Source organism: Phaethon lepturus, unplaced genomic scaffold (genome assembly GCF_000687285.1).
Source record: "Phaethon lepturus isolate BGI_N335 unplaced genomic scaffold, ASM68728v1 scaffold10205, whole genome shotgun sequence".
In the NCBI taxonomy this organism is placed as follows: domain Eukaryota; kingdom Metazoa; phylum Chordata; class Aves; order Phaethontiformes; family Phaethontidae; genus Phaethon; species Phaethon lepturus.
In genome coordinates, this window is record NW_010538393.1 from 30,558 (window position 1) to 53,420 (window position 22,863).

A 22,863-nucleotide genomic window follows, 5' to 3' on the forward strand; every position below is an offset into this window, starting at 1 on the left:
TACTATTTGTACATAAGCACCCACAAATGAATTTCCATGTAGAAAACTGTCCTGGTTTAACCCCAGCTGGCAACTAAGCACCCACAGCTGCTCGCTCACTCTCCCAGCAGTGGGATGGGGAAAAAAATCCAGAAGGGTAACAGTGAAAAAAAATGGTACGTTTAGATAAAAACAGCTTAATAAGTAAAGAGAAAGCCGTGCACAAAAGCAAAACGAAACAAGGCATTCATTCACTACTTCCCCTGGGCAGGCAGGTGTTCAGCCATCTCCAGGGAAGCAGGGCTCCATCATGAGTAACGGTTACTTGGGAAGACAAACGCCGTCACTCCAAACATCCCCCCCTTCCTTCTTCTTCCCCCAGCTTTATATGCTGAGCATGATGTCGTATGGTATGCGATATCCCTTTGGTCAGTTCGGGTCAGCTGTCCCAGCTGTGTCTGCTCCCAACTTTTTATGCTCCCCCAGCCTGCTCGCTGGTGGGGTGGTGAGAGAAGCAGAAAAGTCCTTGACTGTGTAAGCACTGCTCAGCAATAACAAAAACATCCCTGTATTATCAACACTGTTTTCATCACAAATCCAAAACACAGCCCCATACTAGCTACTATGAAGAAAATTAAGTCTACCACAGCCAAAACCAGCACAATACATCTAGAGAACAATGGCAGGTAAGTACTTTATCTTTCTGATCTATCTGCTATTGTAATGCCTGAGTTCATGCTGGGTATGGAACAGGAAAAAAAGATTTCATATGTATCCAAGAGACAAATACATGCTTTATAAATTAGTTTTTCTGGTGTTCCAAAGAAAAGAGCTGTTTTATAAAATTGGACTAACTAATTTCAAAGCTTAAAAAAAATAACTGCAAGTTCATGGAATTTTTTTTAACATACTTACTCCATTTTTACTTTAGTATAGAGTTAGCTAGTTATCAGAGCACTCCAGCAGAACTTTTCCAATATAAAACATAAGAAAGGCTGCATTTTTTGTAACAATGAGAGAATATTTGGCATATTGAATCTATTGATGTGAATTAAGGCCTTGTTTATACCAAGATATTATGTAGCAAATTATTAGTGTTAATTTGCACTATTACCAATGACATTTATACTACATTAATTACAGTGAAAATTTCCTTGGTCTAGTTTCATTAGAAACCTGATGTCAGGACCTTAGATTTTGGAAAGATTTTAATAATATATGTAAAAACACAAACCACTTTGCTTCCTAAATAAATATTTTAGTTTTATGGTTTGCATGGGCAGAATTTATATGATAAAATCACTCTCCAGCTGGCCCCCATCGAAAAAATAACAATTAAAGAATCGGACTCTTATGTATTTGAGACTTTTGCAAAGTGAAATTGCAAGTGGAGCAGAGTTTTTGTTGGTCTTTTTTTTTTGTTTTACTTCACTGAGAAGTTGTCATTGTTGTATGTTGTTGACTTTGCACTGAACTTTACTGAAATTCTGTAGACTGGCAATTTTGTAAATGTGCTTTCACAAGCAGTGCCTTCCTTTTGTATAGACATTTCTTAGAACTTGTCATAAAGCCAGGGTGAATTCTCTGCCTTTTTTCACTCTGAGTGCCAGGCCCTATACATGTTCTAGACGTCAACATTAATTCAATACTTTTCAAATAAAAAAGTTTAAAAACACTGTTGATCAGATATGAAAGTTTAAAAAAAGAATCTTAACATTGCTTCTGTCAAGGAAAAGAAACGAGAAAGAGAGAGAGAGAACAAGAAATGAAATATTGTGAATTATGTACTTTTTTATGATCTTTCAACTTTTTAGCAGAAAACTGCCTAAAGGACTCTGACATGGTCTTTTTGCTTCTTTGTCCTCAAGGGTTTGAATCTACTCAGTCTGAGGTTCCAAAGTCATCAGGGCAAACTTAAAGCATTCTCGTGCTTTTCTCAACAGACTAAATTGAGAGTGCCAGGATTCATTTCCCATGTAACCCTTGACAGCTGTCACTGAGAGAAACCAATCTCCGTCTACTCTCACCATGATTTATAACTGAGTCCCCAGGGTGAAAGGCAATCAGGGAAACTACTGCCTTACTTCTGCATGCTGGCCAACTCAAATTATTTTCTAAAGTACTCCTTACTGCAGCTCTTCTTAGCAACAGCACACTCATTTATAAATATGTTTAAAAATCTATAGTTGATGTTAAATGGAACTGCAGGAACAATTTGGTTTACTTTTTAACTTGAGGGATAGTATTCTCTTGCATAATCATTTTTTAAGACTTCATGTATGATGCAAGAATTTTGCTGCACAGAACACATGCTTAAATTATGCATTCAGTGATTATTCTGTATTTTATTCATCACTGAATTGGCTAAACAGATACTACTGGTTCAAGAATGAGAACACTATATCACAGAGACATATTTATACTTTGGGACTCTAATATATTCCTTGAGCATTCCCTATTTCTGGACTGCATGGAGAATTAAGTTTTTCTATTCTCCCTATTATGTTTCAAGATAATTCAGTTAGAATTGTTTTTTGGTAGGTTTAGGCTAGCATTATCTTCATGAAACAATGGTCTTTTCTTAATTTCTAATATTGGCTTGTCAGATGCTAACTTAGCAGGCTTGCCCATTAAACCAAAGTTTCATTTTAAGCAGTTATATTTTATTTTGTTTTACTTTCATAATCTCAGCTATACTAGAAAAGGGGATAGATGTTGTGAATGCTTGTTATAAGTTAAACCTAGGGAAAAACTTGAGTAATCCATGGGATGGGAAGAATTTTTGAAAAAAATTGTATTAATTTATGAATGTGCAAAACCTTCAATGAATGTGAGAATTTTGCAATATGCTTCAGATTTTTCTTCTATTTCAATATAATATTCTAAGATTAAAATTGGAAATATTTGGCCAAATAATTTCAATGTTTTCCTTCAACTAAGCCAGTGTATATTTGACTTCAATAACAATGATCTTCATTAAATTGCAGTGGAAAAAACATTTTTACACTTTCTTTTGTACAAAATCTGTCATTTCACTGTTTATTTTACTGCTTTTTACTTTTACAGTATTTTTATCTGTGCAGTATTTCATACCAGTAAGCTTTCACTGTTTATTTTTAAATAAAACAGTTAATAACTTTGATCTAGAAATAAAATAAGCATTCAATATTTTGGTTAAAGAAATAGTACTTTCCGATATTCTGGAGTTCTCACAACTCCCAAATGAGATTTGCATATGACTGATAGCCCATGAAGCCCTGGCAGGTTGTCTGCATTTTTCTGCTTTTTAAAGGTTTGTGCCAGATGCCCAGTGTCCTCCCCATTCCAGCACAAGAGAGTACCAGGGCATCTGTTACATTTCTGTCCCTCATTCAGAACTTCAGGCAAGGCATTACTTTTCTCTTGAGAGCAGCCCTATCTTGGAGGCACTGTGTGCACATAGCGAATGTATCAACCGCAGTGTTCTTCAATACAATGCTACAGGCTTGGGGAGGAGTGGCTGGAGAGCAGCCCAGCGGAAAGGGACCTGGGGGTGCTGGTTGACAGCCGGCTGAACATGAGCCGGCAGTGTGCCCAGGTGGCCAAGAAGGCCAACAGCGTCCTGGCCTGTATCAGAAATAGTGTGGCCAGCAGGAGTAGGGAAGTGATTGTGCCCCTGGACTCGGCACTGGTGAGGCCGCAGCTTGAATCCTGTGTTCAGTTTTGGGCCCCTCACTAGAAGAAGGACGTTGAGGTGCTGGAGCGTGTCCAGAGAAGGTCAACAAAGCTGGTGAGGGGACTGGAGCACAAGTCTTATGAGGAGTGTCTGAGGGAACTGGGGTTGTTCAGTCTGGAGAAGAGGAGGCTGAGGGGAGACCTTATCGCTCTCTACCACTACCTGAAAGGAGGGCGCTGGTCTCTTCTCCCAGGTAACTAGTGATAGGACAAGAGGAAATGGCCTCAAGTTGTGCCAGGGGAGGTTTAGATTGAATATTAGGAAAAATTTCTTCACTGAGAGGGTGGCCAGGCATTGGAACAGGCTGCCCAGGGAGGTGGTGGAGTCGCCATCTCTGGAAGTGTTCAAAAAACGTGTGGATGTGGCACACAACCCCTAAAGGACATGGTTTAGGGGACATGGTGGCGCTGGATTAATGGTTGGACTTGATGATCTTGAAGGTCCTTTCCAACCTAGTGATTCTGTGATTCTGTGATTCTTCATAGCAAAGCGGTTGCAGAGCATTCGTTCTGTCTTCATGTAGACTTTCTAGAAAACATAGCAATGGCTTTTTAAAATGGCAGTGGTAGACAAGCTCTCACTTGGCTCCAACTTACAGTTGGACTCAATGATCTTACAGTTGGACTCAATGATCTTAAAGGTCTTTTCCAGCCTAAACAATTCTATGATTAGGATGTGAAATATATAAAGTCTAAGTTCTTAATCAGCCTGCAGAATATCAATTACTTCTTCTAAAAGATTCTCCTGTGCTCTGTAGGTGGGTATTCTTTATACCTCCTGTCCGTGGTTTGTTGGTTTGAGGGTCAGAAGTTAAGATCTTTTAATGGTCAGAAAAAGGTGCAAGAGAGCCTCTAATCTAGTTCTTAGTCCCTTCAATTACAGTAAACAGATTTGATTCCAGAAACTGTTCCTAGGACTGTTTTTTAATATTTTATTATTATTTAAAGAAAGAGCTGCTTCTGATAATGGTAATCAAGATGGTTGCTAAAATATGTAGATATCAGTAGAATGGAAAAGTGCTATTTTGCTGTAGTTACTTTTCAGTATGCAGTTTCATTGTAAAATGGTGTACTGATTAGAGTATGAACATAGGTCTCAGAAGACCTGAGTTCAGTTCTGCATCAGTACAAATATTCCACACAACCTTGGACATCAATTTGTGGTATGGTGGGTCACAATACTGATATTGTGTTCTTGTGAAGTTGGGGATCAAAACTACATTACCACATAATAGCAGTTTTAGCTAAATAAAAAATCGTTAAATATTCATTTGAAATTAAATGTATCTATATTTTTAAACTAAACAGTGCCTAGGCATGGAGACTTAATTGCCTCTACTAAGAAGGTTCTCCAACAAGTTTTTATTTTGAACCAAGTAGCACATCCACGGGAATTGTTTGGTGCATGGTTCAGGAATTAGCATGGGCAGCAGGACCATTCCTGATGAGCAGTTCAGAGAAATTCACCCGAGTCTGGAAGGTAGCAGAGCACAACAGCATAGATGTGGCCACTGTCTCCTGCCCTCATGCCAGAGAACAGGTGCTGGTATTTTTCATATTGATACAGATGTAGTTTAAAATGTTAAGGAAAGTATATACATATGTAGAGGGATTGAGTTTAAGAATATGTTTTACAAGGCAATTTATAACTATGCAGAAGATGCAGGCTAGTTCCAAAAGCAGAAGCTTTACAGCAGCACCTACGCAGCACTACGCTATGTCTAATTGCCTAAGAAACAGGGTTAATTGGGATGCAGCATGCATTGCTTCTGGGAGCTGTGCTACTTTCTGTAACGAAGAATTGCACTGTGAATACAGACATGCGAGCTCTAGCTTAGTATTTTGGTAGGGCTTCATGTCAGTGGGCACAAACTTTCACTTGTGTCTCTGTTTTACAGTAATACTGATATTGCCAGTGAAAGAATTAGACCTAGTTGATAGTGATTGGTAATAATGGAAAAAAGCAGTAACAAAGAATGAAATACATTTTTTGTGTAATGTAAAAAGAATAGAGCATTTCCTCCTGATGGTATTCTAAAATAGAGATCCCCAGAAGCAGGAATTGTCAGAGTTCTTCAAAGCAAGTACAAGACACAAATTTCCACATCCAAATCTTTCACAGCTTCCAAAAAGCAATGAGATTTTAGGACTTTGTATTTTCCCCTCTTTTATGGGACAGACAAAAAATCAGGAAGTAAAAAGATATTTGCTTCTGTCAATGAAATCCCAGTGTAAACACATATTTATTAATCTGCACATACTTGATTTATGTATAACATTTATAAGGTTATAAAACTAAGTTTGAATAAATGTTGGTAGTATGAAATATAAACTAAACTCTTATAATGTAAGCTAAATGTAGCTTCTCTGGTGAATTATTTCATAAGAGTCACCATAAAACCCATTCCCACCAGAATGGGAATAGTTTCAATTAGGAGACTCTGTAGCTTTACTACTCCTCAGGAAAAAAAAACAGCAAGTCTCTTTCATCAACCATGTCTCTTCATCAGTATAGATAATGCCTTACTAATGCTTTATGTACATTATTGTAATATCTAATGTTTTTTAAATGTATTGTGCTTTTCTGTGTAATTTTATCTTCACTGTTTTTAATAACAGTCGGTAGATGGCAAATAGGTTTGCTTCATGCCAAAGAGTCTTGTCCCTCTTCCCCAACCCCCAAATATTGCTTCTAAAATAATTTTTGTGAAGAGAAATTCGGATTCATATGGGACATTCTTTAGACATAGGTATTGCTTGTCTAGAATCTATTGCAAGATTGAAATCAGGAACATTTAATACTGCATTTGGTTTGTGTGGCAAGGGTCTGGTAGCGGGGGGGCTACAGGGATGGGTTCTGTGACAAGCTGCTAGAAGCTTCCCCTATGTCCAACAGAGACTATGCCAGATGGGTGCAGGAGGGACCTGCCACTGGCCAAGGCCAAGCCCATCAGAGATGGTGGCAGCGCCTCTGGGATATTTAAGAAGGGGGAGAAGTTGCTGTGCAACAGCAAATGCAGCCAGAGAGAGGAGTGAGAAAAATGTGAAAGAAACAACTCTGCAGACACCAAGGGATGGTGGCAGCGCCTCTGGGATATTTAAGAAGGGGGAGAAGTTGCTGTGCAACAGCAAATGCAGCCAGAGAGAGGAGTGAGAAAAATGTGAAAGAAACAACTCTGCAGACACCAAGGTCTGTGAAGAAGGAGGGGGAGGAGACACTTGAGGCACCAGAGCAGAGATTCCCCTCCAGCCCATCATGAAGCCCATGGTGAGGCAGGCTGTCCCCCTGCAGCCCATGGAGCTCCACGGTGGAGCAGATCTCCACCTGCAGCCTGGGGAGGACCCCACGCCGGAGCAGGTGGATGCCCAAAGGAGGCTGTGACCCCGTGGGAGCCCATTCTGGAGCAGTCTGTTCCTGAAAGATGGCACCCCATGGAAGGGAGCCAGGTTGGAGCAGGTCGTGAAGAACTGTGGGAAGAACTCACACTGGAGAAGTTTGTGGAGGACTGTCTCCTGTGGGAGGGACCCCACGCTGGAGCAGGGGAAGAGTGTGAGGACTCCTCCCCTGAGGAGGAACGAGCATCAGAAGCAATGTGTCACAAACTGATGGCAACCCCCATTCCCACTCCCCCTGTGCTGCTGCCGGGGGGGAGGTAGAGAAAATCAGGAATAAAGTTAAGCCCGGGAAGGAGGGAGGGGGAGGGGTGGCAGGAAAGTTTCTTTAAGATTTGGTTTTATTTCTCATTATCTTACTCTGGTTTTGATTGGCAACAAATTAAACTGATTTCCCCAAGTTGAGTCTATGTTGCCTGTGACAGTATCTGGTGAGTGATGTCTCCCTGCCCCTATCTCTACCCGTGAGCCTTCCTTTATATTTTCTCTCCCCCGTCCAGCTAAGGACAGTGGCTCGAGTGGGCACCTGGCATCCAGCCAGGGTCAACCCACCACAAATACTTTTAAGATAGTGCTTTTAAAAGAGCAAGAGAAATAAACATGATTTTAACTGTTTTTCACCCAAAATTAAATTCTAGGTTGTTAATATTTCTTTAAAATCCTGATAATTTTTATCAGATTGAATTAAACATTTTTTCAATGAATGAACATTTGCAAAAGCTGACTTGTTCTACTGTATTAGCTAATCAGTAAATTTAAATTATATGTATAATAAAACTTCACTTTTTGAAAAAAATATGATTCAGGAGTAAAAAACCAGTGCATTAGTGACTCTGTATGCTATCTGACCTTCTTCACCACTGGTTTCTTTTTCATGAAAATTAATTTGAACTAGGTGATATACTTGAAAGGTAGATTCCTGTCTTTGATGAGCTTTAACTTATAATGCTAATAATATTTTAAGTCTTTTTATTTATACCATTTTATTTAGAGTGAACACAGGGGAGGGGTGGAGGATAACTTTGTAACTTTTCAGATAGCTTTCAGATGAATAGACAGCAAAACTGCGCGTTTGTAATGGAGATCGCAGTGTCTCAATCATAATCTTCTACCAAGAAACCATCATGTTCACTGCAGGGTATAAAACAAAGGATTGGGAAGGGTGGATATACCTTATATAAAAACTAAACAGTTTAGGTTTTTAATCGCTGTCTGAAAAACAGTTTCATGCTTTTTGGTATTTACGCTCTCTCCCACTCCACTATCAAATACTTGATTTTTCACCACCTTCCGCTTTCTGTTCTACACATTAATAGTGGAAAATGTTCTTGTTAATGTTGGAACCAATTTTTCTCATTACAGGAAATTAAAAAAGAAAATGTTAAAGTGTTACTTAAATTATGTACTGCGTTGATTTTAATTTGGTTTCCTTCACATAAAGATTACACAGAAGACCAAACTAAGCCTATCAAGTGAATGATAAAAAATTCCTCCAATTACTCTTTTACCTTCAAACCACTTGTATGTCCAAGACTACTACAGGAACTGGAGTAAAATCACAGTATTGCTTTCAAAGCAGAAAGGTCTGGTGACTTACTTAGGAGTCAACATACCTGATATTTAAGTCAAAGAAAAAACACAAAGGATATCAAATGGACCACAGTCATGAGCTGCTAAGTAAAGTAACAAAAAAATCACTGTTATAATTTATTTATGACATTGCTATTATGCATCAGTGATGAACACTGTTTGTCTTACAGTGGTGAACTGTTCTGATCCTGGCTTTGTGGAAAATGCAATTCGGCATGGGCAGCAGAATTATCCTGAAAGTTTCAAATACGGAACAAGCGTGGCATACCATTGCAAGAAGGGCTTTTATCTGTTGGGCTCATCTGCTTTGACCTGTAAAGCTAATGGCTTATGGGATAGATCACTACCAAAGTGTTTGTGTAAGTATTCATTAAGTTGGATTAACATTAAAGAGTCATGTATGATTTTTCGTTATGATAAACAAAAATTTGTAGCCATCTATTGAGGAACAAAACTGGACTTTAGGATCAACATATTGCAAATTGTACAGCTCAGTAAGAAAACATTAAGACAAGATGTCATGCAACTTGTTATTATTAAAAATGGGTTTAGAGGGAAGTGTGGAGCTATTATTTCAAATGCCGGAAAGTTAAGATTAATTTCCCCTTTTGATGTATTGTTAACATATCTGAAAACAGCTATGGAAATTTAAAATTATTATTTATATTGACGTAACATTTAGATTTATAGTGTAAGACCAGTAATGCCTATCTCAGAATAACTTTCAGACATATTGAAGTGTGTATGTGAGAATGAATCTATGAAATGTTCTGTAGGAAAATTTTGTTCAAGAGGGTCTTTTCATAACACTTCATACTTCCACCATCGTTTTTTCCTCAGAGTGGGAGGAAATCTTCTGGTGTTTCCTATAATCAATTCAGTGAACTTCAGATTTCCAGAAAATAATAGTTTGGCTGACTTTCATTTTCCATTGACATATTTTTCTTCTCTGATCATTACTAATTTTCTGACATTAGATTTCTGAATTACAATGCAATTATAGGAAATAATAAATGAAAGTGTAATTTAATTTGCAAATACATCAGATGATATATATAATGATGATATGCAAATACAGATGATTTTAAAGATTTTGCTTTACAGAATTGTGATTGTTTACATAAATTATTTATTTTATGATTCTATTCTTATATAACAATCAGATCAATAAATGTAAGTATATTAGTGAATTTGTTTCCTTTTTATGCTTGCTTTCTTCCTGCTACGATGTATCTAATATCCACATGACCCAAGCAGTTTTGTTTTCATTTCCACAACAATCTACACTTTCAATATTTGTCAAGAAAAGCTATAATCTGAAAACTGGGTTTATTCAGTGTTCAATAGTAAAATAATTATGCAAAATACAACATATTAAATACAAAATAGCTGCATAAAATTGTTCACTTTGTAAGAATATTTTACCGAATGGCATGTGCCCCATTTTTGTACCTTAGAAAAAACATTACAAAAGTCTGTCTCCCTATTCTGTCTGTGATCCCTTCCTACTTCCAGGACTGGGGTTTCAGTGTGAAGCGACATTCCTTGCTCCATATGCAAAAGGCAGAAGAGGATGGGGAATCTAAATCACCTAGAATAGCTACCCATCTTTCTACATCAAGTGTTTTGGAAGTTTGATAGCATTTACATGGCCTTCTGTTTTTAGGCAGAGCTCGATGCAAGTTGTAGGTGTCCATCCACTTAGAATCGAAATTCCTGACCTTGCTCTGGGGACTATTGATTGAAGCGTGGGAACTTTCAAATGAGCCTGGGAGGTGCCTACATTCCTCAATCACCTACTGTATTAGCTGCTGCTAATTTGCTGCTGCTGCGCTGAAACACTATCTGAATCCTAAATATCACCAGGACAAATTTAACATTCTTTCCCCTAAGAAAAACTCAGTGAAATGAATAAGGGTCTTTCTATTAGAAAGATGTGTTTATTTCTTTACAGATTAAGTCCCTCAGAGTCTGTTGAAGTTCTTAATTGAGAGATTTAGTTTTCAAAGGTTATCAGTGATAATCTTTTTTTTTCAAGCATAAGATTGCTTTTGGTGATAGGGGAAAATGTTTGGAGGGGTAGGTGAGATAAGTTTTGAACCCAAAGTGGACACAATGTTTACCATGAATAATTCTCATTCAAGAATAAAAAAATGGAAACACACTGCTATTTTATATGCAAGGCAATACCTATGAGTGTCATTGCTTAAAAATGGATGCTTCTTTTCTTCTTCATAAACTGGCAAAATTTCATGCTACTCACTACAAATCATTGTACAGCCACATTAAGGTGACCTACATATTATTTTCTTCCAAAAACTCTGATCATCCACTACAGCTCCTTCCAGAATTGTGGCAGGACTAGAATTTGCATGGTACTGAAGCAAGCTCATTAAGGTAATTGATCTGGCTGAAAATCAAACACTGTTTTTTTCTGTGGGAGTACTGTTCAGCCAGTTCCGTGTCAAGATTTGGTTTGCTATTTGCTACATGAATGCTTAAGCCAGCCCAGCAAAAGCAAGAGAAACACACACCAGTGAAGAAGCAGTGGCCAGGACCATGCCTTTTAGCTGAAATCCATTGTGCAGTCAGTTTGACATCATCATGGGGCCCAGTATAACATAAATAATTTTGGTGTCTCTCAGGAGTAACAGGCATCAGAATAATTCTTTTTTTTCCTAGAAATATATTTGACTCATAGATCAAGTAAATCATAAGGCTGCTCAAGTTCAGTTGCTCCACTTAAGTATTGCCTATTTAAGTTGTGTGACTGTTTACTAATGTTATGTAAAATTTATTTTCTTTAGTTTTTCTTCCTCTACTGGATAACCTAAGTTTTACACAAAAAAAGCGTTCAGAATTTGATTTCTAGTTCACCTTAAGATGACTTATGTTTCCTCACATAACAGGTCTGAATTACTTGTTTGCAATTTATTCCGTACCAAAACTGTTTGTCTGAATTTTTTCTCAAACAAAACCACATTGACTTAAGCATAAATATGATTCAAGAATTTACAAAAATTATCAGTAATCCATTTTTCTCTTGCTTACTTTAGACCAACACTACAGATTAAATTTTGTTATTTCTTTATACTGTCTAAACTGCGTCTAGTTATTTTACAGATATGATAAAGCTGTTTACCATTATCATATCTGTAATAAACAAGCACATTGCAACATTAACCTTATCTAGTTTGTTCTTTCCCAATATTAACACAAATAATGTGTATTATTTGTAAGGAAGGACAGTGAATGAAAATGAAAGATAGCTCTGTATATTTTCAGAGAAAGACTAAACTGGATGGGTTAGTTTTACACGTAGTTTTATGTTTAATCTTACAAATGACCAGTAAATCATCTGTAGTAACAGCAAAACTGAAGACATGAAGGAGTTGAAATCCAGACAGAAGTTTATGTTGTGTGGAACCAGCCTCATATTTAAAGGTTATAATAGTTTTTTTCTGTGCCATGAAAACATCTTATAATATTGTGCTCTTTCCTTTCTTAGCCATTTCTTGTGGACATCCTGGGGTACCTGCCAACGCAGTTCTTTCAGGAGATAAATTTACATATGGCTCTATAATTCACTATTCTTGCACAGCTGGTCGAAAACTCATAGGAAACTCTACTAGGGAGTGCCAAGAAGACAGCCACTGGAGTGGGACTCTCCCTCACTGTTCAGGTACTTGTATCAACCATCATTTGTAATTACATGAATACGGCTATTCTCAAGCAATTTTCAACTACAAGCAGATATTGTTTTGTTTCTTTTTGAAGTACATTTTAATTTCACTAATAGCCACTCAGCTGAATTATAACCATTTATTAAAATATTTTCATACATTGTCTCATTCTTCTTGTCATTACTTTGTAACTTTACTCCTTAGCTAGATGCTATGGTTGTATACCGCAGTATATAAAAGCCACAAAACACTGTTTAAAATCTGGTAGAGTTCTGATTAAAAAGGATGTATGTATTAAATTTTATTTTTATGAATACAGTTCTGTGTAAACAAAGATTGTCACAAAGGAAAATATTGATTTAAAAAAACACAGCAAAGGTACTAGATGGTAATCTTCATACATTATGTTCCTATTTTCACTTACAGAAATATTCTGTAAGTGAATTTCTGCCACAATGTGCAAGTACCGTAAACCTCTGCAATGTTCTTGGTGCTGTCAGGAAGTACAGGAACAGTTTATTCTCCCCTAGACTAACTATGCAAATTTAGAAGGAGCTATAGAACATTAACACAGTTTTGTTGAAGTCAAGAGCTCAGACGAGGATTGGCTACTAAGGACATGCACAGTGTATTAATAAGTTTAGTAAGGGAAAAAAGTTTACACACTTTGGTATGTAAGAAAACAAATACCTGACAACTTTAAGAAGAAAATTTCCTAATGAGAAAATTGTTCCATAATTACACATTATAGAATCTTCTTATAACTTCCCCTAAGCTCTTGGACATGCCCACTCTTGGGTTGATCTGATTCAACATGGTTCAGATTTGACCTGATTTAAATAGGTGTAAGATACTTAAATTCTCTACTGTGAAAATCTCTAAATAAGTGTTCCTGAAAATGGTCCATTCATAAGCTGATTCTGCAACGATGCTGAGAAGAACTTGAAACACTGAGGAAAGGAAGCTAATTTAAATTACTAATGTTTCTTTTCTGTTCTCTGCTGCTAAAGGGGGAAAGAAACCACTAGATCTCACTGCCATCATGGTCTCTATGCCTAGACCTGAAAGGAATCTTTGCAGGGCAATCATATGGATAGTTTCCACACAGAATTGGCCTTTTGTTGGCCTAACCCATATTTATGTCACTTTCCCATATTTATGTCACTTTCACCTTTTTACTCAGTATAAGATGCCAGATCTGAGATTGCACTAAGACTTTAAAATTTTTAAGGTAGGAGCCCTCTAGTGTTGTTACACAATATCTCACACCACAAGGGAAATTCTCATGCTAGTGGAAAGAAATTATAATTGCTAATAATTGAAACTCTTCAGATATCAGTCATGAATGTGATAGTATTTTTATAGACTCATAGATTTTTAAAACATTGAAGAACAGTGTAGTCCTCTCCTATCATGGGGAAAATATGTCTCGTGTAACTAAAATATTGTTACTGATGCAAAATTTAATTTTCTAAGTTTGAACATGATGTGACATTATCTTGAGAGCAAGGTGATTCCCTAGGAAAATGAGACAACTATCTCTGTTAGCTCTATAAAAAACCAAACAAAAACTCCCAAACAATCAGCCAAAAAAATGAAGAAGTTGTTCTCATTCCTCTAAGGCAAAATAACTACGCTTTCTATGTTAGGTATCCAGGAGATTCCTCCATTAAAAAAGCAGTATGAATAATTTGTATTCATAATGTGAGTGAAAGAATGACTGTGCCCAGGACAACTGGGACAGCTAATTGATTTTATACTTAAGGGATATGAAAAGCAGTCCCAATATAACAATTGAAACCTGTAGTCTGTTTCTTCATGGGGTTTATTTCTTTTTAATATATTAATATACATTTGAATACATGATGGTATAAATATGATCTCAGGGTTTATTCTCACCTGGGACCTGTTGCAGTGATGGACACTTGTATCTTACGAGTTAAGTGATAGCTGAGATTTTTGTTTATGTTGACTCACACTCATTTTCAGTAATGGATATGTAGTCAACTACATTGCTAAATAAAAACGGTTCTAGACCTTCATCATACTCTAACTGCCTTTGTCTATATCCTTTGACTATAAACTTGTATGGATCCAGTTGAAACTTTCTCCAAGACAAAACTAGATATGTGCAAGAAAAAAAATCTGGTAATTTATCTGGAATAATTCCCTCAGCAAAGTCCCAAAGCAAAGTGGGACATCATCAGAATTTTAGCATTATAGATGCTTCTGCCCTGAACAGTTCCTGCAGTCTTTGCGTTCACAAGCCAAAGTATGTGCCACCTATCTGTTGCGTGTTGTAAACATGCCACAGTGGTAGCCTGAATCACAGGCCTCATGTTATTTCACACATTTTAAGCAGACGAAAATATCTGTGAAATGGTAATGTCTTGGAATAAGGGGAAGCAGATGGCATTCAGAGACCACATCCGGACTGCTGATTGAACAGAGCCAGGGTGCTAGTACTTGATCACCAAGACCATTATGCTCTTAGAATTGTCGGCAGAATTCTGGTTTTCACCCATCCCAACTAGCACTCCATCAAACAATGCACAAATACTTGCCAATTAGTGTGTGCTGCAGATCATTCTCAACAGCCACTTTGGGTGCAGCCATCCTGTTTTGGAGACTGAATTTAACAATATAGATGAAGACAGAATATGCCAGCTGGTTTCAAGACACTCACACATGTATTTAGAGGTAAAAATGCTGTAGAGCAGGGTGACAAGGGCAATCTATTCTAGAAGAAGCTAGTACTAAGTGGACAAAGTGGACAAAATACAAAATGGACACAACCGAAGCCCACAAGTAAGCCTTGAATTCAGGAACTGTGTCTTGATCTCCTTTTATGAGGAAGCATGACTGTATCCAAAGTGTCTGTCTCAAACTTGCTATAATGAAGACCTTATACCACACACATAATCATACTTTCTGATTTTAGAAAATTTTCATTTCTAAAATTAAATTTGGATTTTTCTCAATGTTTTGCTATTATTATTTGTTTGTTCAAGATTTTGTTCTTCATCTGAGGGGTGTGCCTATGATGAAAAACCTATGTAAGACGATACAGACTTCAACATATGGAATTATTTATACATATTTTGAAAAAAAACCCAAACCATAATTTTAATAGAAATGCAGTCTAGGCCTAAAACCTAAAAATTAAGAACAAAGGATAATGTTGCTATGAACCACAATTTAGACTGAGGGATGTAGGAGAGGGAAAATTTTATGCCAAAAATTATAATAAGCTGTTGATACTGAGACCATACTTCCTTGACCATCTTGGGTAGCATTTCCTGTAGCAGCTGCTTTATGTGATAAGGCAGTTGACTGGCTCATCAGACCTATGAGGACATGTTTGAGAGGTCTGTTTTTCAGCACCTTCTTTCTCTTCTAAAATTGTAACCAATGCTTGCATAGGAACTTAAAAGGTAAGGAAAATTATGAGGTGACCTTTCCACTCTTGAATAGGCACAAAGGGCCAGGTACCATTTAGTCTTTTCTGAGGATAGATGTATTTCAAATATATTTCTTAAGAAACTTGAATACAGTTCTTTTCACTCTTGTTGGTATCTAATTTTCATTGTTAGAAGTTATTACTAGCAGGGAAGTTGAACAATAAAATACAATACATAGAAAATGTCATTTATGTCAAAAAGACAAGAAATTTGTTCAACTGACAAAAAAATGACAAGGGTGCTTCCTGTGTTCACAATTCTTTTTTTTATTTAAATCACATTCTCTGTTTAGGTCTCTGCAGGTATGAGATAAGAAGGAAGCTGAAAAAACATGTTATTTTCATCTTTGGCTTTGGTTTCACACCCTTGTACTGGAAGAAAAGTGATCAATTATAATAGAAACAGTGCAGCTAGTGCTACTATTCGTGTAAGAGTGTCTTCACTACCACTACATTTGCACATGATGTCTCTGCCAATAATTTTGCTCTGTTGTGCTTTACAGGAAATAACCCTGGCTATTGCGATGATCCAGGAATACCAGCCCATGGATCTAGACTAGGGGATGAGTTCAAAATAAAAAGTTTGCTACGTTTCTCATGTGAAATGGGTTATCAACTGAGAGGATCTGCAGAACGAACATGCCTCCTTAATGGTTCCTGGTCAGGTATACAGCCTGTGTGTGAAGGTAGGTATTGATACCCTCAACATTTATGACACCATTTAATGACATTTACTAATGACATTTTGTTCTTTAATTAAAAAGAAATTCTATGCCAAAAATATGCTTTTATATTGCTCTGCAGAAATAAAATAAAAGAGTTTGCAAGCAGTTCATGTTTTGCATGAAAACCTAAATCCAAAAAGATAAAGCTTTGGAATATATTCTTATAAGAACATTGTCAGAAAATAATTCTAGTTAAACAAATATTGAGCCTGAAAACAGAGAATAGATACTTAAGTTAAATGTAATATTAAAAAAAATTCTTCAGATTGAAGATATGAAAATGGAGTGATAAGTAAATCCATCATCCATCTTCTAACAATACAATATTTTCATCTTCTCTTTCTTTGTAATGTCTATGTATCAAGGACTAAACAAATGATGAAATGATGCTTTATTCTTAACTAAGTATAATATAATGTATATTTCTCCACATAAGTTAGACTAATTTTTTATGAGATATACCATTTTTATGCTAGCTTTTTCAAAATAAATGCAACAGAGAATATTTCTGGAAATCACATTTTAGAAAAAGATAAAAAAGATAATAAAGGATTTTTACACTTTTTATTCCCTGTCAGAACTGGAAAGCAGTAATGGAAGACTTTGGATTCAGTTTTAAAATTACTTCTTTTTTTCCAAGAATGTTTGAAAAGTTATTTTGTCTAATTCATTGGAGTTGATCACAGTATTCTCATCTAACAATTGTTCTTATGCAGTACCCTTCAGCACAGACTAATCTTCTGTCAGTGTAGATATCACTATAACTGTATCGAAATGGCAGTGGGCACAGGTTCAGTATTTTCAGCAGAAATTGAAGTTTTGCAATGTCCTTTCTTCTTCCTTTGCATGAAGACATTAAGTATAGTAGGACAGCAGCACTCAGTAGCAATTAGTGGTATTTGAAAGGCCTCTGTTTTTTCTTTGTCTTTTTGCTTCAACCTTCTGTTTTGGGGGGAAAAAAAAACACAAAGAAAAAAACCCCTTTCTTCCAATTTTTCTCTTCTCCTTCAATTGTTTTCTGTTTATTATAAATAAGGATGAGAACAGGAGGACAATATCCTTTCACCCCTAGTTCAAGTTCCAACCCACTGAATTTTTCTCTTCAGTATTTGCGATTTTAGACATAAAAAGTGATGATTAAAACAAAGGCATTTATGTGTTATTCCAAACATCAGTAATACTCAGTCATTTTTAATTGGCAAATTGTGTTTATTTTAGTGAAACCTATAATCTATAATTATTACATTCTAACTATTACATTCTAACTATTATGTTAGGGGTTATCCAGCTGTGGGTCCTGGTGGACAACAAGTTGAACATAATCAGAAAAATGCCCTTGCTGCAAAGAAGGTTAATGGTATCCCAGGCTGCCTTACAAGGGGAGTGTTCCTTCCCTTCTACTCAGCACTGGTGAGGCAGCATCTGGAGTGCTGGGTCCAGTTCTGGGCTCCTCAGTATTAGATAAACGTGGACTTACTGGACAGAGTCCAGCAAAGGGCCACTAAGATGATGAAGGGACTAAAGCATCTCTCCTCCGAGGAAAAGCTGAAAGAGCTCGGACCATCTAGCCTAGGAAGGTGAAGGCTCAGGGGGCATATTATCAACATACATGAATCTCTGGAGGAAGAGTGCAGAGAAGATGGAGCCAGGATCTGAAACACAGGAGGTCTGTCTGAACATCAGGAAACAGTTTTTTGCGGTGAGGCTTCGTGAGCACTGGCACAAGTTGCGCAGAGAAGTGGTGGAGTCTCCATCCTTGGACACAGTCAAAAACTGTCTGGATATGGTCCTGGGCAACTGGCTCTTGGTGGCCCCGCTTGACCAGATACCTCCAGAAGTCCTTTCATTCTCAACCATTCTGTGATTCTTTGATTCTATGACTCTCATAAATAGGAAGATGTGATAAATTGAACAGAGCAAATATGAGGAAATGTAGTAAGTCAAATAGACACTAAGAGTAGTGTAAGGATTATTTTATAGTCAACTACTGTCAAATTATCAATTTGTCAAATGTTAAGCATCCGCAGACTTGTTGCCTTTGCATAAATTCCATAAATATGTTTAGCCTTAATGAATGCATCCAGACTTTCCTAATGCAACTCAGTGTTGTACCTTGACCAGTATCTGCACATGGTCTTCAATTTGTTTTATTAGTATTATCATAACATCATAGAATAGTTTGGGTTGGAAGGGACCTTTAAAGACAATCTAGTCCAACCCCCCTGCCATGGGCAGGGACATCTTCCCATAGATTATGTTGGTCAAAGCCCTACCCAGCCTGACCTTGAACATTTCCAGGGATGCTTCCCTGGGCAACCTGTTCCAGTGTCTCACCACCTACCTGATAAATAATTTCTTTCTTATGTCCAATCTAAATATAATCTCTTTCAGTTTAAAATCATTACCCTTGTTCTGTCACTACAGGCCCTGGAAAAAAAAGTCTCTTTCCATTTTTCTTACAAGCTCCTTTTAAAGTATTGAAAGGCCATGGTACGGTCGCCCCAAGAGCCTTTTCTTCTCCAGGCTGAACAACCCCAACTCTCTCAGCCATTCTTCAGAGGAGAGGTGTTCCATCCTGCTGATCATTTTGGTGGCCCTCCTCTGGATCTGCTCCAACAGGTCCATGCCCTTCTTGTGCTGGGGGCCCCAGACCTGGATGCAGTACGCCAGGTGGGGTCTCACCAGAGCGGAGCAGAGGGGCAGAATCCCCTCCCTCGACCTGCTGGCCACGCTTCTTTTTCTGCAGGTCAGGGTATGATTATGGAATTCCTGTGGGAATTCTTGTGAGAATTCCTCTTGCACCACTTGTGGGCCAGGCAGAGGAGCCTGAAGTGAAGCAGTGGAGTTGACCCTGGGAAAGAGGGAAGGAAAGGTGATGTTTCAACATTTGTCTTTTTGTCCCTATTCAAATCTAATTTAATTGGCAATGAATTAAAGGACCCCAACTCTCTCAGCCATTCTTCAGAGGAGAGGTGTTCCATCCTGCTGATCATTTTGGTGGCCCTCCTCTGGATCTGCTCCAACAGGTCCATGCCCTTCTTGTGCTGGGGGCCCCAGACCTGGATGCAGTACGCCAGGTGGGGTCTCACCAGAGCGGAGCAGAGGGGCAGAATCCCCTCCCTCGACCTGCTGGCCACGCTTCTTTTTCTGCAGGTCAGGGTATGATTATGGAATTCCTGTGGGAATTCTTGTGAGAATTCCTCTTGCACCACTTGTGGGCCAGGCAGAGGAGCCTGAAGTGAAGCAGTGGAGTTGACCCTGGGAAAGAGGGAAGGAAAGGTGATGTTTCAACATTTGTCTTTTTGTCCCTATTCAAATCTAATTTAATTGGCAATGAATTAAAGGAATTTTTCCCAAACTGAGTCTGTTTTGCCCACAATGGTAAATGGTAAGAATTCCTGTGTCTTTATCTTGACCCCTGAGCTTTGTCATCCTTCCCACTGAGAAGGGGAGTGACTCAGCAGCTGAGTGGGCATTTGGCTGTTAGGCAAGGTTAATCCACCACAATATTCCAACCCATTAATTTTAATCATACCTATATTTGATCAAATAATTGCATTAGACTAAATCATTTCACTTTTCAAGACACCACATTTATTTGTGCTGTAGGAAGAGTAGGAAGAATTTCCAGCTCTTGAAAGCTCCGCAAGAGACTATTGAAGTATGCCCTCCCAGTCTTACAAACCACTTCTTGCTCCATGGAAAATTGAAGGAAAGAGTTTGATTTATATGCAGATTTCTTCCTAACTCTTGATTAACCTTGTTAATCTCTTAACCTCATGATAGTTTTATTTTATTCTTATGACGAGGAGTATTCTCTGTCCAAAAATGGAATTTTATCATGCTTTTGCCAGTGTCCTGTCTGCCAGGATGGTCAAATAAAGATGCTCTGGAGGAAAGTTGTTAGAAAAATTCAAAAAAACAAACAAACAAACAAATCCATCTCATGATTGGCTGGTCAGCTGGAAAAAAAACCCAAGACTAAACCCTCCCAAAGACCCAACATTTAATCAAAGTAAACCACTGTCGAATCTCAGATGTACGAAGCTGAAACATAATCATTGCCTTAATCTATAGCTACAGATGCCAAAAAGATACGGAGGCCAATACAGAATGTCTGTTATTTTCTTGATTCAAAAAAGAAATGAACAGGAAAATCATAATTTACTATTTATGCATTTTTATGATTGAAAGAGGACATACCAGAAAACAGAAGAAGAATAGAAAAATGTGCCTGAAGGCAAAACAGAGGCACAGGTCTGTCAGAAAGTCCTGAATGAGCTTTCTTGTCTCCAGTGACTATATTGGGTGGAATGGAACAAGCAGTGCAAACTATCTGAATCAGCTATTGAAAAAAAAACCACTAAACAAATGCAAGTAAAGTGATCATATTAACAAAGAGAAATAAGACATTAACCCAAGAATATACCTATTAAACATTTTCTTAGTAAAACTTGCTATAGTTTTTTAGAAGATGGGCTATTGACCTACCTTTTTTTTTTTTCAGTGAATCACCTATGATAGAAATGCTGATTTTTTGTAACATTTTCTTCACAGCTGTATCTTGTGGGAACCCTGGCACCCCAGCCAACGGTATGATAATATACACTGATGGAATATTATTCTCCAGCTCAGTCATTTATGCCTGCTGGGAAGGTTACAAAACTTCAGGGCTGACTACTAGACATTGTACTGCTAATGGGACATGGACTGGCACTGCTCCAGACTGCACAGGTCAGAAACAAACTTTCTTCCTCTAAAGCTTTAAAGTAGTAAGTCATCCAGCCTTCCTACTAAAAAATGATTATTTTGTTAGATAAAATAACACCTTTTTTTCCCCATTCATCTGTTTACATGAATATTTTATGCATCTAAAGGTACTTGTCCTTTTTAATACCTCCTAGGTGTTTCTAGAATTATCTTTTTAAGATGGATACATGGGTAACTTTTCTGTATTTGTTTACCTCATGAATGTCAACATTGAAAATATAACATTATTGCTAAGAATGTTTCTCTAGAGTTTCCTTGTTTTTCTTTTTTTTTTTTTTTTTGCTTGTCTTATGTACATGGGATGAAGTTCTGATGGTTCTAAATCAGATTTTACCTAAGTGGATACGTTATTGTGCCAGTTTTTATTGTGAGACAAAGGAGTCAAATCTGACAAAAAACTATTCTGCTAATGACCAAGAGTCAGGGAGAAGGAAGTTTGGGCTACTCCATCAGAGAAAGCGAGTGGGGAGTAAAGGGGTGCTGCAAGGCCTATGGGGCCAGATGACAGCACAGTGATACAAAAAAGAAAAGGAATTTCATAAGTCTGCTGGAATTGCATTGTGGCATCAACATTAGCCATAATGTGACAAAGATCCCAGTGTGAAGGAAAGAAAAGTCCTGTCAAAACTACCACTAACATAACAGTCTGCAGGAGCCGTTAGAGCATACCACCTTAAACTAGTGTCTTCAAGGAACACAATATTTGGCCAGCGCTATTGCAATGCCTCAAAAATACGAGTTTTTAGCTAGAAATTAAAGCTTACATTTTTTATCTTGTGTGAAATATATTGATCAAATTTTTTCTTGTTTTATACACTAAAAAAAGGCATTAGCTATACATAGTTCAATGTTTCATTACATATTTGTTGAAAAAAAGTAACATTTTTTTATTTTCCTCACTAGTGATCAGCTGTGGAGATCCAGGTGCATTAGCAAATGGCATTCAGTTTGGAAATGATTTTACCTTCAATAAGACAGTCACCTATCAGTGCAATCCAGGATACTTGATGGAGCCTGCCATTTCATCTACCATGCGTTGTATAAAAGACAGCACTTGGAACCAGAGTAAACCAATTTGCAAAGGTCTGCTTTTGAAGTTAAATAGTTTACAAATACGGTTTTGATACTATATGTGAAATTCAGTAATGAGTGTCTTTATAAAAAATTATCAAAACATTCTCTGGGACAATTAACACACAAATGCAATGAAAACATTTAGATAAGTATTTGTGTAAAATCTGTATTATTTTGCACATGTGCTGTGGCATAATGTTAGTCAGAATAGTGACATTAATGACTACAGGAGAACAAAATCACTCTACAGTGGGGATTATCAGAGAGCTCAGTTTAAAATGATAGGAATGAAATACCCATTTTCATTTTTGGGCCCTTTGTCTTGGATTAGATGTCCAAAATTCTGTAAAGGGCTCCTGCAAATCAAGCTTTTTATAAAAGATTCCCTTGTTGCAGTAGTATAGACATCATATAAATAGCCAAAAAGTTGTTTCACAAATAGCTAATTACAAGCGCTAACATAAAGGTCATAGTG

At 37.3% G+C, this 22,863-nt stretch overlaps 1 protein-coding gene across 1 annotated transcript in view; it reads left to right on the forward strand.

Annotated features, from left to right (window-relative positions):
* Window positions 1-22,863, forward strand: part of LOC104620536 (CUB and sushi domain-containing protein 1-like) — a gene marked incomplete at both ends in the record, with an annotated part of 71,048 nt that overhangs the window by 21,079 nt on the left and 27,106 nt on the right. The window contains 5 exons of the mRNA XM_010286788.1: window positions 8,847-9,035; window positions 12,185-12,358; window positions 16,323-16,505; window positions 21,102-21,278; window positions 22,218-22,397. Coding sequence (XP_010285090.1) covers window positions 8,847-9,035; window positions 12,185-12,358; window positions 16,323-16,505; window positions 21,102-21,278; window positions 22,218-22,397 — 903 coding nt within the window. The remainder of the gene's footprint in view (window positions 1-8,846; window positions 9,036-12,184; window positions 12,359-16,322; window positions 16,506-21,101; window positions 21,279-22,217; window positions 22,398-22,863) is intronic.